The sequence below is a fragment of the Pseudophryne corroboree genome, chromosome 7 (assembly GCF_028390025.1).
Source record: "Pseudophryne corroboree isolate aPseCor3 chromosome 7, aPseCor3.hap2, whole genome shotgun sequence".
NCBI lineage: Eukaryota > Metazoa > Chordata > Amphibia > Anura > Myobatrachidae > Pseudophryne > Pseudophryne corroboree.
The window spans coordinates 284,084,057-284,100,702 of NC_086450.1; the positions used below are offsets into that span (position 1 = coordinate 284,084,057).

The window sequence follows — 16,646 nt, forward strand, 5'->3', positions numbered from 1 at the left end:
TTCAAGACCTCATTAACGATGTTCTCCGTGACTTCCTTGGGAAATTCATGGTTGTTTATTTAGACGACATCTTGATATATTCTGAGTCGATGGAACAACATGTTACCCAGGTGCGTCAGGTTCTTCAAAAGTTACGTGAGAATCATTTATATGCCAAGCTGGAGAAGTGTGATTTTCACATCACAGAGGTATCTTTTTTAGGGTACATAATTTCTCCCCAGGGATTTTCCATGGAACCGAAGAAGCTCCAGGCCATCCTTAATTGGGCGCAACCCACTAATTTAAAAGCAATTCAGCGCTTTTTAGTGTTTGCGAATTATTATAGGCGGTTCATTCATACTTTTTCTGACCTGGTCGCTCCCACAGTAGCGCTGACTAAAAAAGGAGCGGATCCCTCCAATTGGTCGCATGAAGCTGAGTTGTCCTTCCGGGCCTTGAAACAAGCCTTTGTCTCGGCTCCAGTCCTCAGACATCCTAATCCGGAACTGCCCTTTATTGTGGAGGTTGATGCCTCAGAGGTTGGAGTGGGGGCTGTCCTTTCTCAGGAAGATCCGGAGTCTCTGGAGTTACATCCTTGTGCCTTCATGTCCAGGAAATTCTCCTCCGCTGAATCCAACTATGACGTTGGTAATCGGGAGTTACTGGCAGTAAAATGGGCTTTCGAGGAGTGGAGGCATTGGCTGGAAGGAGCTAGACATACTATTTCAGTTTTTACTGACCATAAAAACCTGCAGTATATTGAATCAGCTAAACGGCTTAATGCTCGGCAGGCACGTTGGGCATTATTTTTTACTCGTTTCAGGTTTATAATCACCTTCAGGCCTGGTTCCAAGAATATGAAAGCTGATGCCCTCTCACGTAGCTTTCTTCCGGTTCACAATAGCAATCCTGTTGTTACCCCCATAGTTCCATCTTCGGTCATCCGGGCAGGCCTCACACAGGATTTATTTACTCAGTTAAACCAACTTCAACACCAAGCTCCTAGACTTACTCCTGCTGGTCGTCTTTATGTCCCTGAATTTTTGAGAGGCACTGTTTTAGCTGAGTTTCATGACAACAAAGTCTCAGGGCATCCGGGTATCACTAAGACCTTGGAGTTAGTCTCTCGCTCAGTGTGGTGGCCTAGTCTTCCTAAAGACGTTAAGGAATTCGTCCATTCCTGTCAGGTTTGTGCACAGCATAAGGTTCCTCGTTCGTTGCCTATCGGGCAACTCATGCCTTTAACTGTTCCTCTCAGGCCATGGTCTCATATTTCCATGGATTTTGTGGTTGACCTTCCCCTTTCAGCCAGATTCCGAGTCATTTGGGTGGTAGTGGACCGTTTTAGCAAAATGGCTCATTTTATTGCTCTTCCCCGATTGCCTTCTGCTCAAGGGTTGGCAGTTTTGTTCCTCCGCCATGTGTTCAGGCTTCATGGTTTGCCCACTGATATCATTTCTGATCGGGGTCCACAATTCATCGCACGATTCTGGAAACGTTTTTGTGCCTCATTGAAGATGAAACTGTCTTTAACATCTGGTTACCACCCACAGTCTAACGGGCAAACCGAACGAGTCAACCAGTCACTAAAACAGTATTTACGTTTGTATTCGGCCAAACTCCAGAATGATTGGTCCGAGTTTCTCCCTTTGGCTGAATTTTCTTATAATAACTCTTGTCATTCCTCCACCAAAGAGTCTCCATTCTTTTCAGTTTTTGGTTTTCACCCTAGAGCCAACTCTTTTTTTCATCATTCTCCAGTTTCCTCGTTGTCCTTAACCTCCCATCTCAGAGCAATTTGGAGAAAAGTGCACTTTGCTCTCAGAAAAGCGGCCTTCCGAGAAAATAAATTTTCTGATAGGCTCCGACGTCCTTGCACTTTTAAGGTGGGAGATAAGGTGTGGTTGTCAACTCGCAACATCAAGCTTCAACAATCCTCGGCTAGACTGGGACCCAAATTTATTGGACTGTTTCTTATCATTAAGAAGGTCAACCCAGTTGCCTTTCGGCTACGTTTACCTAGATCTCTCAGAATTGGAAATACCTTTCACTGTTCCCTGTTGAAACAATATGTTTCTTCCAGTAGATTTCCTCGGAGGACCTCTCAGGGTAGATCTCCGGTGGATGTACAGGGACAACAGGAGTTCTTGGTGGAGAAGGTTCTTGATTCTAAAGTGTCCCGGGGTCGGCTTTATTTTTTGGTCCACTGGAAAGGCTATGGTCCGGAGGAGAGGTCTTGGGTCCTGGATAAGGATCTTCATGCCCCTAAACTCAAGAGATCATTTTTTCTGGAATTTCCTCTGAAACCTGGCTTTAGGGGTTCATTGACCCCTCCTCAAGGGGGGGGTACTGTTAGGCGCCGCGGTCCGGGTTCCCTTCGCGGCCCGGTGCCTACCAACTAGGGACGCCGAGCGTGCTGAGCCGCCGGGTCCCTAGCAATGCTAGGACGCCATGCACGCTGAGCCGCCGGCTCCCTAGCAACGCTAGGACGCCGGGCGTGCCGAGCCGCCATGACCCTAGCAACGGGGACGCCACGGGCGGACCGCGTTCTCCGTTGCAGGGTCGATCTAGTTTAATTAAAACACGTTTCCTGGTCGTGCAGCAAGGCAGCTGCACGACATTTATGTTAATCAGGCTCTGGAACTCTGATTGGAGGAGTCAAGGTTTTAAGCCTTCCCAGTGCCTCACACAGACACCGGTTATAGCTTCCTGCATGCTGCTTTTGTTTGCTGAACGTCTGTCCCAGTTCTGCTGTGTCCGGTCATTCCTGTCCTCAGAGTTTCCGAATCTTGGTGTTTGTCATTCCATCCCAAGGAGTCTTCTGGTCCTCATTTACCCACAACAGTCGCCAGAGGATCTCGTGTGGTTTTCGTGAGTGGCGGCTCTGCCGCGTGCTGCGGCCTAGGCTGCTTTATTTTGTATTCTGTTTTGGAGCATTTGCGGAGGTTTCCGCTTCCACAGTCCTCTCCGGAACTCGGCGGTGCCAGGTAGGAGAGTGGACAAGTGGGTATTTTGGTTTTCCTTTTCCCTGGCGGTTTTCCGCACATACTCTAGTTTTAGGTTAGTTTGTAGCCCCTGGCCTTGTTGTTTAGTTAGAGGGCCCCTTGTTATCACCCTGTCTCGGATTTCTCTTTGTCTCCCATTAAGACCTGAGGGGGCATCGGAGTTGGGCAGACGTACTCCGCCCTTCAAACGCGGCTGCCATGGGCTCAAGCAACCATAGTCTCGCAAGAGAATTCTGACAGCATGGGCGAGACAACGGAGATAGGGCGCCAGGGGCTATTCCCGTTCCCACTCTCATTCTCAGCATTACGTTCCAGTACTCGGGTCCTTGCTATAAGATCTCCCCAGACCAGAGTATTGGAATCATAACACTGTGTCATTCTGCGCATGTGCAGAATGACGGGGGCGGCCGCGGGGCATGCTGGGTGGGATCCGATTGGATTCCTCACGCCAGTGCTGTGGAAAGAAGCCCATAGACTTCTATGGGGTATCGCTTCCGCAGTGCTGACCCGGCGGCTGGGGCTTTGTACATTTGGAAAATGCGGTAAATGGGGGTTTATCGTATTTTCCATTTAGTACATCCTGCCCCCTGTCATTTTTCAAACACAGCCTGTAACATGGCAGTTAGAAGCTGGTTGGTTTGTACTTTATCTCTCGCTAAGCATCCGAATATATAAAAGAAGACCAAAAACAGAGATTTGCAGTGGCCGACTATTCTGTGAACTAGAGGAGTTCTGTCCCAAAATAATGTTATTGTATAACAGCATACACACCCATAAGCCTAAAGTAAAGAGTGCTGACAACTAACCATAACTGGTGAATACCATCACCTGTAGCGATGAGGCATCCTTAGGCACACCATTCCTATTTGTATGCCAGCTGTCACCATTAAGGTGCCATGAAGATCACATGTATGCACCATGATGTCCTAATTTCTGGGGGTAGGGGGGTTGTGTAATGGTTTTTACTAGTTTTGAACACAAATAAAGCCAAGAACAATAGTACACAATACAGGCGATATCCAAGAAAGTTGACTAAATTGAGTAACCAGCATAATTTACATAATGCAATAACCGTAGAACGGGATATTCAGTTTACTAATCATGTACTACCGAATTTGGCAACGAACAAATATAGACCAAAGAAAACAACAGATAGAGCAGGTAAGAGAGTAAAACAAGGAGAGAGACAATACAGTGACACAAATAGGGAAACATAAAGACACGGGCCAGATTCTACTTATAGGAGTGTTCCTAAAACGGCATAGTGAAGCATAGATATAAAGTAGAAATAAGAAATATCAAGTGTAATCAGGTAGCATCAGATTGTGGGGAATGTAATTGTGATAGATCTGTAGAGCCAGTAATAGCCATAGGTAGCCCTCTCCGCTCCCGAAATTCCTTCCATTTCAACCAATTTTTCCAGACCGAGGGAGGCGATATCGAATATATACCTCCTGCTGTTTCAAATAAAAAATGCTTATGGGTATTATTAACAATAGCTTGGATGGTGGGTATAGTCTGTGATTTCCACAGATGTCCAATTTCCGCCTTGGTGGATATGAGGACATGGCCAGCAACATATCTGTCACAATGCAATAATTCAGACGGTGAATAATGAAATAAAGCAAACATAGGGTTCATTGGCACTTCCACCCCCAACACCTTCTGGATAAGAGAAAACACTTCGGTCCACAGCGGTCTCAGAGTCGGGCATTCCCAAAAAATGTGCAAAATATTACCCACATGGCCGAAATTTCTCCAGCAAAGCCGGGAGACTGAGGGCCAAATGCTATGAAGCCGCTGCGTAGTAAAGTATGCTCTTTGGCATAATTTAAAGTACATTTCAGAATGTTGGAGGCATTTCGAAATCTTAAAGCACATTGAGGAAATGGAGTGCCACTCTTCCTCTCGCAGAACAATAGAGAGGTCTCTTTCCCATTTCAGCTGCGAGGGAGTCTAACCCTGTTTAGACAGAAGAATAATGTAATGATACCATTTAGAAATACCACCGCCATGCTCAGGGGAAGACATTCTAAAGCATAAGGAAGCAGGAAGGGGGACGGGATCCACAAACCCACCAGCACAGGACTGAAGCCAATGTCGTATCTGCAAACATTTAAAGAAGTCCTGCTTTGAAATACCTGAATGACTTTGTAGTCTAGAGAAGGGCACCAAACCTCCCTCCGAGCATAGATCCCTCAAATGCACAATCCCAACATCAATCCAAGCGTCCAACACAAGATTAGGTATGATACAAGCGATAGTTCTAATATGCATTCGGCCGACGGCAACAAAACAGTCGAATCAGATGCAACAACCGCATGCCAAAGCTTCAAGGTGCATCTAACCGCTTCCCCCGGGCCCTGCCAATTTGGGACGCTATGGGCGGGCAACAAAAATAGATCTCTCATGTCTACTGGACCTAAAAAGGACCGTTCAATGAGGACCCATGGTTTGGGATTGTGCATATTGAACCAATCCCGAGCCTAACTGAAAAGGCAAGCGGAATGGTACACTTCTAAATTAGGGTAGGCTACACCTCCGACAGTCTTAGGTAACATCAAAACCTGTCTAGCAATAAGGGGCCTAGACCCCTTCCATATATAATGGGAAATGATCTTGTTAGCCCTTACGACAAGAGGTTTGGGGAAGTTGCGAGGGATAGCCCGGAACAAGTATAGAAGTTTAGGGAGTAAAATCATCTTGGTCGCGGAGATGCGTCCTAACCAGGAAATTTCATGAAGGGACCATTCTTTAATTAGTTTTTCAAAAGTGATTAAGAGGGGCAAATAATTACAGTCTCTGTCTAAGGAGAGATGAATACCCAAATACTTGATAGATCTCTCTTGCCAAGCATATCGGTATCTGTCTTTAAGCAAGGTCACAGTGCGTGGTGGAGTGTGAAGCTGTAGAGCTTCGGTTTTGGAAGTGTTTAACTTGTAATAGGAAATTCTGGAATACCGATCCAGGATAATATGGAGAGTGGGTAGGGAGGCGTCAGGGTGGGTTAAACAAAGCAAAATGTCATCAGCGAATAAACTGATCTTGTGAGTCAGACCTCCTATCTTTGGACCTGCAACTGTCGGCTCAGACCTAATGGCTTCGGCTAGAGGCTCAATAGCAAAGGCGAATATAAGGGACGACAAGGGGCAACCCTGTCTAGTGCCATTTGAAATATCGAAGTCCCCTGACAAACAACCATTGACAAACACCCTTGCAGAGGGGGCAGAGTATAAAGCAAAAATAGAGTCCAAGAACCTCCCAACAAACCCAAATTTATCCAGAACAGCTCTCAGATATCCCCAGTGGAGTCTGTCAAATGCCTTTTCGGCATCCAGTGAGAGTATGAGAAGGAGCGTTTTATGTGCATCACAATATTCCAGTATATTATACAATCTCCGAGTGTTGTCCAGGGCCTGCCTGCCCGGGACAAAGCCAACCTGGTCAGCAGCTATGAGAGAAGGAAGCAGCGGGGAAAGGCGATTGGCGATAAGCTTTGTAAAAAGCTAAACGTCTGTGTTCAACAGAGCTATGGGACAATAGTTTTGGACGGATGTAGGGGGTTTACCAGGTTTAGGAATAGCAACTATTTGTGATTCAAGCATTTCTCTCGGAAACCTCCCCACAACCGATGCCTCATTGAAAACAGACAACAGTACAGGGGCCAAGTCAGCCTTATATGATTTATAAAAATTGGAGGGGAAGCCATCAGGGCCAGGGGCCTTGTCTCTCGGGAGATCAGTAATGGCTGCTTCTAGTTCTTTTATTGTCCAAGGGGAGCCAAGGGACAGGCAGGTTGCGGAGTCCAGCGTCGGGAGGGAGATCTCCTTCAAGAAGGACTGAATGTCAGCTGCTCTGGGTTGGGGAGTAGTCCGGTCTGATTTTAAACCGTAGAGTCGAGAGTAATACTCTCCAAAGGTGTTTGCAATATCGTAAGGGTCAGATACTCTAGATCCCGTGGAGGAACAAACAGTGAATTCTAGCTCTAGCTCGCCTACCCCGTAACTTCCGAGAAAAGAGGCGACCCGCCTTATTACCAAGTACATAAAACCTCTGGTTCAGTCGAGCAATGTTACGTTGCACATCCCGAAGGGAGAAAACGTTAACCTTTTCCCTAGCAGCTAGCAGAAGCTTGAAAGGAGATCTATTGAGAGGATCAGCTTTATGCAGCAATTCAAGTCTGGCAGCCTCACTTTCAGCTAACAAACGCTCAGCATGTTGAGAGCGTTTAAGTCTGGAAGCTGTTTGAATGGCAGAACCTCGAATTACTGCCTTAAAGGAGCACCAGTTATTAAAAACCGAGGTATCCTCCGGCTTATTTGTGTCTAGGTATAACTGTATAGAGTGTCGTATGGTGAGAAAAGCATCGGGGTGGTTAAGTAAGAACTTCCCCAGTCTCCAGGGCCCTGGAGAGACTTTACAGGCCTCCTGGTCCCATACTACCAATAATGGGGAATGGTCAGACCAAGTCATCGGCAATATAGCAATTTCACGAATGGCCGTCAGAGTCTCTTTATAAGTCAAGGCAAGATCTATCCTAGAATACGAGAAGTGAACATGCGAGTAGAAAGAGTAGTCCCGCACAGTGGGATGTTTGGTTCTCCATGCGTCGTAAAGATCGTATTCACCCAGTAACTGGCGAAGGCCAGCCCTCCCATCCTGAATGTTCCGATTCCCAGACAGGGTACTCCTAGTAGTGCGAGGTCTATCTAGTAGAGGATCCACAACTAAATTGAAATCCCCCAAAAATCATAACAGCCCCCTTAGTGTGCTTTTGTATTAAGGAACATAGTTTCTTACAGAACGTAAGCTGACCAGAATTCGGAGCATAGCATGAGACTAAAGTGACCATAACGTTTTCCAGTAACCCTATTAATATGAGATACCGACCCTCAGGGTCTACAATTTGGGATTCTAGTGTGAAAGAGCAGTTCAGGGAAAAAAAGTATCGCTACCCCAGCCTTTTTTGTAGGACCATTAGCCATATAGCAAGTAGGGAAATGGTTGTCATGAAATCTAGGGGGGTTCAATTTCCTAAAATGGGTTTCTTGAATTGCACCCACATTCGCCTTCATTTTATAGAAGGAGGACAGAGCCAGTTTACGTTTCTGTGGGGAGTTCAATCCGCTGAAACAGCCGCTGAAACCAACAGATGCAGTCAAAAGTAATACTGTATCTTGAACATAGCACCACAGTAGAAACAAAACCCTGGGGGAGACAAGACACACAAGGGGAACTCACAGGGGTAGAAAAGAGAGAAGAAAGAAAGAAAGAAAGAAAGAAAGAAAGAAAGAAAGAAAGAAAGAAAGAAAGAAAGAAAGAAAGAAAGAAAGAAAGAAAGAAAGAAAGAAAGGAAGGAAACAGACCCTGTAGAGATACGGAGTCATAGTAAGAAGCCAAAACATCCAGCGCCTCACACTACAAAATAGAGATGTTGGTGGCCAACCTCCCCGCAACCAAACAGCCGAAGTTTGTGTATCTCGGTATGTATAAACTCACGCGACATACAAAACATATAACATATAAGTGCAGGACTACAGAGACATGCAATCCTAAACAAATCTTTGAGATCTAGAGTAAATAGGTTAATCTAAAGACAACAGCAAAAAGATAATCAGAAGGAGGCATAAGACGAAGTCATGACTCTTAAAACTAGAACTCTAAACTACTCATATATGAGCAAACCTAAGAAAAGGAACAACAAAAAATAGTCTCAATGGTAGTAATCAACATATGTAATAACTATAGCAGTCTCTGCAGTAAACATCCTGGAAACGTAATATCATCCAAATGAAGGCCGCTCATGGCAAATAGGCATTACAGAGGTATAACTCTACTTCTCAACCGTCGACCAGTCCTGCTGGAGTCGACGGTCAGGAGAGCCAGACCCGCGATCTCCCCCTAGATTCCATTTACGGAGAAGCTTCATACCATCGTCCATCGAAGAGATAGCACTAATGGAGCCATCTCTGGAAATTAATAGATGAGTGAGGAAGCCCCATCTATAGAGAATGCCAGCCTTCCGAAGAGCTGTAGTAACAGGTTGGAAAGAGCGTCTTTTGTTAAGAGTGTACTGCGACAAGTCTCCAAATAATTGAAGCTGGCCCAAGGCCTCTGCTGAGTCAGAAGAAGGTCTAGCCGCTTTGAGCAGGGATTCTTTAATATGGAAGAAGTGAACTCGCATCAGAACATCCCTAGACGATCCCTCCGGAGCACTACGGGCCTTCGGAATCCGATGAATGCGGTCTATAAGCAGATCCGAGGAACTGGTGGAGGGCAGCAATTTCTTGAAGATCTCTATAGTGTAATCATGAAGACTGCTATTGGAAACCGAGTCAGGGACCCCTCTGAGTTTAAGGTTGTTTCTGCGCGAACGATCTTCCACATCCGCCACTTTATCGCGCAGAGCAGCCACTTCACCCTCGAGGGTATCATGGGAGTCAATGAGTGAGTTATGCAAGCCCACCACTTCACCCATCTTCGTTTCCAGCTGGCCGGTCCTCTCGACCAATTAGTCAGTGGAGCTCTGGCAGGATTTCAACATGGCTCTAAACTCAGATGTCACTTCATCTTTAAACTGATGCAGCAAAAGCTTCATACTGCCCACTGTCAAAGCTTCACTATCCTCAAGACGCGGTGGAGAGGGTGGGTAATTGGAAGGAGAAGCAGGCGCCAGAGGAGAGGACAGCATGTTCTAGGGTGACGAGCCAGCCACAGGAGCTCTAGCCTCTTGAGGCTTATTACGAAAGGGAGAAGGCTTAAAAAAGGCGACTTGAGAGGCCGGTTTGGAGGCTTTATGCTTCTTCAGAGGCATGACTCCAGACTTCCCAGAGGAGCACCCAATACAGTAGAAAGGGGGTACAGTGGGCCTCAATCCAACACATACCCGTGTGTAGGTATGTATCGGCTAGAGTGATTGCGGGGAGGCACTAGGAGAACATAATGCAAAAAGGGTCACATCTCAGCACAGCAGTGACAGATCTGATTCTCAAGGGCGATCAGGAATCACCCCCATCAGAAGGGCCTCAAACACAGGAAGCAGCCTATCCCCGTACCAGTTGATCCAAATGCTCAATGTGAAGCAGATCCACTGCCCAGGGCTCAGCGGCGAATGATGCTTTAGACAGGGTCTTAACTACAGTCCGCGGCGGAAGGGCCCTTTCTCTGCCTCCAAATAATATGTGCCAGGGAGCAAACGGGAGGTCTGACTAAGTAACCCAGGTGGAGCGGGGTATATAGTGCAGTCCCAGGGGAGACTAAGAGCCAGCCCCAGGGTAAGCACACAGGAGGATTGGCACGGCGTGCAGCCCGGCGTCTCGATCAGGGCTGCTGATGGTGGCTGCCGGCAGTCAGCAAGTGCAAAGCTACAGGGGAGGAAGTCGCCGCTGGTAAACTGGTCCAGGGGAGCAGCTTACCTTGTCAGGAGGGGGGATCATCCGTACCGAGCGTCCGCCGCGTCCCTCTCCGGCTCCCGAGATTCAAGATGGCCGCCGCCGGGGCTCCTGACCACCCACTCCAGCATCCAGCCGGCCTCTCCTCCCTCCTGTAGTGCCACTGGCGAGATGGTCCGGCCGCGGGAGTTCAGATCGGGGGTCCACGTCAGGCGCTCCAAAGGTATGTACTGCGCGGCTGGCGTGCTTCTAGGTGGTGGGCAGGCCGCAACCCGCAGGAGCCAAAATACCGGCTCCCCGATTCCGCAGCGCTAGCCCACCACTGTGAGGACTCCTTTCCACTGCAGGGGCTGATATTATAAGGCTTCTAAGGCACAGGGGGAGGAAAACAAGGATAGTTTCCCCTCAGTAAGAACGGAGCTCACCGCTCGTGCTGCCGCTCAGTTCAGCCTCCAGGCCACGCCCCCCCCAATTTCTGTTTTAAAAGCAGATGTTTATTCATCTAAAGCTGGGTATACACCCGGCCATACTTTACCAATGGTCTGCCTAATGTGTTGTTGTTGATGTCATAATTGAGTGGGCAGAGATATCAGTCACCAGCGGTCCCTGCAGCAAGTGTACAGACTACCCATACACACAGTCAGATGCGCAGATATATCTGTATACATATCAGCCATTGCCTGTGCTGCAGGGGTGATGGCATTCACAAACATATCGGGGGTACACACCTGCTGATGGGCTCACAATATATCGGCCATTCCATTGAACAGTCAAAATATCGCTCAGTGTGTACCCAGATTCAGTCCTCAAGCACCCTCAAAAGTGAATGTTTTTATGATTTCTTTACTCATGCACAAGTTTTACTTAGATTAGCCAGTAATTATCCTAGCTGATTCCACAGACATAAATGCCCCAAACAGGGAAATGTGCCAGGGCTGGAGTTTTTCTTTCAAATGAAACTGTCAGCAAGGATATTTACAGGCTCTTATTATGATACAACCTGCATCAAGACACACTGCAAACTGTCTAATGATCCATTATACCCCTTTCACACCGCACAAATAACCCCGTATGCCGGGTCGACATGGGTCAGTGTGCGGTGTGAAAGCGCCATAGCCAAAATACTGGGTCGCCTGACCCGGCAATTCAACTCGGGAATAAAGTAGTGCTATTCCCGGGTTGAATACCGGGTCAATGGCAGCGTAAACGGGCAAACCGGGACCCGTTCACTACAACAGGGAGAGGGAGCGCCAAGATGATCCCATCTCCCAGCGCAGCCCCCGCTGCCGGCTCCGCCCCCCACTGCTAATGCAACCTGCACGGCATATTGCCGGGTCAGGGAAGCCAGCAGCAGCGTCCAATGTCGGATCCCACCCGGGAAGGACCCGTTTCCAGTTCCCGGGTGGGATCCGGCATTGGCGGTGTGATAGGGGTATTATTTACCTGATACTGTTTTTGTGTAACGACTCCAATGTGGAACTACTATTAGTATCAGAGCTGGCCTTCTTGTCCATGTTCTGAAATCTCTCTCTTGCAGTCATCCCTTTCTGTAAGTTCTGCTTTGGGATATCCAGTTTTCCACCAAAACTCAGGCTTCCCTGAGCTTCATTATAAGTATACAGGATAGGATAGCAGTCGTGACCCTGAGAAGAGAAGAATTAACACTGAACCTGATGTCTGGTCAACTTAGGATGGTAATATATGGTTAAATATGGATATAATAATATTAAAAAAAAGTAATCTAAAAATATTGATGTGAGAGAGAGATATTGAACTATACAAGTGTGAAAAATACTTTTATACAGAGTTGTTAGCAAACCAAAAAAGTTAGCAATAGGGCAAAACCATGCTGCACTGCAGGTGGGGCAGAATGTAACTTGCAGAGAGAGTTAAGCTGGGTACACACGGTAAAATTTTGGCGATATCCTACACTATTTCCTTTGAAATTCCCTAAGCTCCTGAACAAACAAAATAGTGCATATACACGATAAGATATAGCATAAAATATAGCATAAGATATGGCTTCTCACTTTATTGTGATGATGCAAACGAATACTCAGTGCCGTTTCTTGGGGCAGGCGAGCACTGGGCGCCCGCCGCGGCACTAACTGTGGCTCCCTGCTTCCCCCTCCTATTTCTCCCCTAGTAACCCGCTCGGGGGGCGGAGTTTCATGGAATGACGCGGTTGCGTCGTTACGTCACGACGCAACCCCGTCACTCCGCGAAACTTCCCCCCCCGAGCGGAGTACAGAGGGGGATCCAAGTTAGGAAGAGGGAAAGGCCGGCACGAGGAGCGACTGGTGAGGCGGGCGGAAGAGCGGTGATCGCCTCTGTAAGTATTCTCTCTCTCTCTCAATGTGTAAAATGGGGACACCTGCCGTAATGTGTGAAATGGGGACTCTTGCCTGCCGTAGTGTGGGAATTTAATGTATCAAGGGCATTGCGGTGTGTGGCATAATATGGTTCAGGGGGCATTACTGTGTGGGGCTTAATATGGTAGAATTTTTTTTCCTGTGGTGGTCGTGATCTGTTGGAGCAGGGTCAAAAACTGGATTGTGAGGTAGTCTTTTCAGACGAGGCCACACCCATTTAGATGAGGCCACGCCCCCTTGTCGGGTGCACGCACAAGTTGTTTTTTTTTATCTAGGTGTGTGGGGGGGGGCACATTTTTTTATGTAATGGGGGGCGCATTTTTAAATCTCGCACTGGGAGCCAAATTGGCTAGAAACAGCCCTGCGAATACTATATGTTAACATACACACAGTACAATGGCCCTCATTCCGAGTTGTTCGCTCGGTAAATTTCATCGCATCGCAGCGATTTTCCGCTTAGTGCGCATGCGCAATGTCCGCACTGCGACTGCGCCAAGTAAATTTGCTATGAAGATAGGATTTTTACTCACGGCTTTTTCTTCGCTCCGGCGATCGTAGTGTGATTGACAGGAAATGGGTGTTACTGGGCGGAAACAGGCCATTTTATGGGCGTGTGGGAAAAACGCTACCGTTTCCGGAAAAAACGCAGGAGTGGCCGGAGGAACGGGGGAGTGTCTGGGCGAACGCTGGGTGTGTTTGTGACGTCAAACCAGGAACGACAAGCACTGAACTGATCGCAGATGCCGAGTAAGTCTGAAGCTACTCTGAAACTGCTACGAGGTGTGTAATCGCAATATTGCGAATACATCGTTCGCAATTTTAAGAAGCTAAGATTCACTCCCAGTAGGCGGCGGCTTAGCGTGTGCAATACTGCTAAAATCGCCTCGCGAGCGAACAACTCGGAATGAGGGCCAATATGCACTAGATAGTGTACTGTTTAGCTAAAATTGAGCTGCATGTTCATCCGACACAGAACACAGAATGCAACCCGTGGGAGCAGTGTGCTAACAAATTTGCTGCTACAGGACCTAATTCTGAGTTGATCGCAGCATCAAATTTGTTAGCAGTTGGGCAAAACCATCTGCACTGCAGGGGGGGCAGATATAACATGTGCAGAGAGAGTTAGATTTGGGTGTGGCATGGTCAAACTGAAATCTAAATTGCAGTGTAAAAATAAAGCAGCCAGTATTTACCCTGCACAGAAACAATATAACCCACCCAAATCTAACTCTCTCTGCAAATGTTATATCTGCCTCCCCTGCAGTGCACATGGTTTTGCCCAATTGCTAACAAACTTAGTGCTGCGATCAACTCAGAATTACCCCCACAGTCAGGGCTGAATTACCCCCATAGTGCACTATATCGCACTCTAGCTAGATAGTGTGTGATATAGTGCAAAATAGCACTATCTGTACCCAGCCTTAGATTTGGGTGTGGTGTGTTCAAACGGAAATCTAAATTGCAGCAGAAAAATAAAGCAGCCAGTATATACCCTGCATAGAAACTATATAATTGGTTTTGCCAATTTGTTAACTTTTTTGGTTTTCTAACAACTCTAAATAACCCCCAATATATGGTAATAAAGTCAACTACATTTCTATTAATAGTTCTAACAATATTTAATTATGGTAAATCCAGAATGGTTTCATCCAGTATGAACAGAAGAAGCTAATGACATTGCATCAATGTATATTTGAAACATTTTCAATATCAAAGCACAAAATATTTATACCTCCCAACATGACCCTCTCCAGGAGGGACAAAATGCTCTGCTCCTGGATTTCCCTCTGAATTTATAATCACCGTGTCTTGTGTTGAACTAGTTCATTGATAAGACAGATGATGGCAATCATAAATTTCGAGTGAAGTCCAGGAACAGAGCTTTGTGTCTGTTAGGGTCTCCTGCCCTGTGCTGCCACGTCGTCATGGCAACCGGGAGACAAGTGCTAGCGGAGTAACCTGAGCGCAGCTGATACTCCGGTTCGGGTCTTTTGCTGTGCAGTGGTTACAGGCAGGGGATCCGGTGCTGGTTTTTGTGCTCACAGTCTGTGAGGTCTGAGGGGGGCGTGGACAGCACCTGCTTTATAAGGCCTCTTCTCAGGTTAAGCAGATGCTGCTGAATCTTTGTTGGTTAGTCAGTTCCTGAAAGTTAGCCAGTACTGTGTAGCTTTGTATTTGTTGTTGCTTACTGCAAATAGGCCTGGGGATTTGGTACTACACTCTGCCAATCCAGACCTAGCAGTAAGACTGGAGTCAGTCGTTTAGCCTGCTGAGGTTCTTTTGATATTCTGTGAACCCAGCAGGTTTGTGGCTGTACTTTCAGACCTGCCTGCTTAATCCTCTCTCACTGTGCAGGGTGTCCATGTGTCAGTTTAGTGGCAGTAAGCTGAACCTGGGCCCTGCAAGTGAGAATTAGGATTGTGGAGACTCTCCTTGTGTCTATTATTCCATCTCTGACCAAGGAGTTTACTGCCACACCCGTTGGTAACCCTTTAGGGTTTTGCTGTTGCCCTTAGCAACAGCATTTCGGGTTCTCTACGTATTAAAACACAACATCTTGCTTTTTCCATCTGAGCATTTCTAATACTAGGGAGACACCCAGTTTCTTAGCCTCTGGGCTTCTCTGTTCACTCTGTGTTGGTTTTGTTACCCTATCACCTTCTGTGTACGTTATGTCATATTTCCCAGTCTGTCTGTGAGTTCATTTGTTTTGCATCCCTCTCTGTTCAGACACCAGTACATTCCTGCAGGCACTGGTGTGCATAACAGTTCAAACACCAGTACATTCCTGCAGGCACTGGTGTGCATAACAGTGTCCCTCCTGGAAAGGGTCATGTTTGGAGGTATTGTACACATACCTCCCAACATGACCCTCTCCAGGAGGGACAGAATGCTCTGCTCCTGGACTTCCCTCTTAATCTATGATTGCCATCACCTGTGCTAAAACACCTTTCTTATCCATTAACCTGTTCAAAACATGTGAAGACAATCATACATTAAGAGGGAAGCTCAGGAGCAGAGCATTCTCTCCCTCCTGGGGGGGAGCGGGGGTCATGTTGTGAGGCATGTATACTGTATTGGACATTTTGTAATATGAATGGCAGTCTGCTGTGCCATAGGCAAATGCAGGGAGGGTTTCCAGTTGCCCCGGAAACCCCTTCCCCCCTCACTACAGTTTGGCCAGCAGCCACTACATGGAATGGGTGGAATGGAGCTGCTGCACATGCACAGTTGCATTTTCCTACCAAGTCTGCTGTGTGTCTGGAGCTGAGTGCTCAATAATTGGGCCTGCATATGTCTGAAGTACTGTATTACTTAAACTGCACTTTGTTTGGGGCAGACAATAGCCTGTACATGGTAATTAAATACCTAAACAATTTGATGGCAGATAAGAACTACTTGGCCTATCTAGTCTGCCCATGTACAAGCACACACACACACTAGGGTAATTTTTTTCATTTGTCAGGAGGCAATTAACTTACCAGAGTACCCGGAGGAAACTCACGCAAACACAGGAAGAATAGACAAACAACACACAGTTAGGGCCATGGTGGGAATCAGGGACGTGCGGTGAGGTAAATGGCTCAGGAGGCACTGGCTAGCACCAGAGACAGATTTACACACAATATATGAGCCAGGGTACATCTGCGTATTATGCAAAGGTGCAGAGGTATAAATTCCTGGAAATTTGGTGAGTTTTGATTAGAGAATTACAGAAAAGATAGGTAGGCGAGGCACTGTCTTACCTACTATAGACTTTTTACTTCAGAGTTTTGACTACAAAAATGATTAGAATAATACAAAGAAGATATTTCAAACATATTCTTTGTATTTATCATATAATTCATATGCCCCACTAGTGCCACATATGCCCCCACAGTGCCACATATGTCCCCACA

General features: G+C 46.9%; 1 protein-coding gene across 1 annotated transcript in view; it reads right to left on the bottom strand.

The window, feature by feature from the left end:
• ARPC1B (actin related protein 2/3 complex subunit 1B) overlaps positions 1 to 16,646 on the bottom strand; it is a 102,478-nt gene that overhangs the window by 24,460 nt on the left and 61,372 nt on the right. The window contains exon 8 of the mRNA XM_063934173.1: positions 11,819 to 12,018. Within this exon, the coding sequence (XP_063790243.1) occupies positions 11,819 to 12,018 (200 nt within the window). The remainder of the gene's footprint in view (positions 1 to 11,818; positions 12,019 to 16,646) is intronic.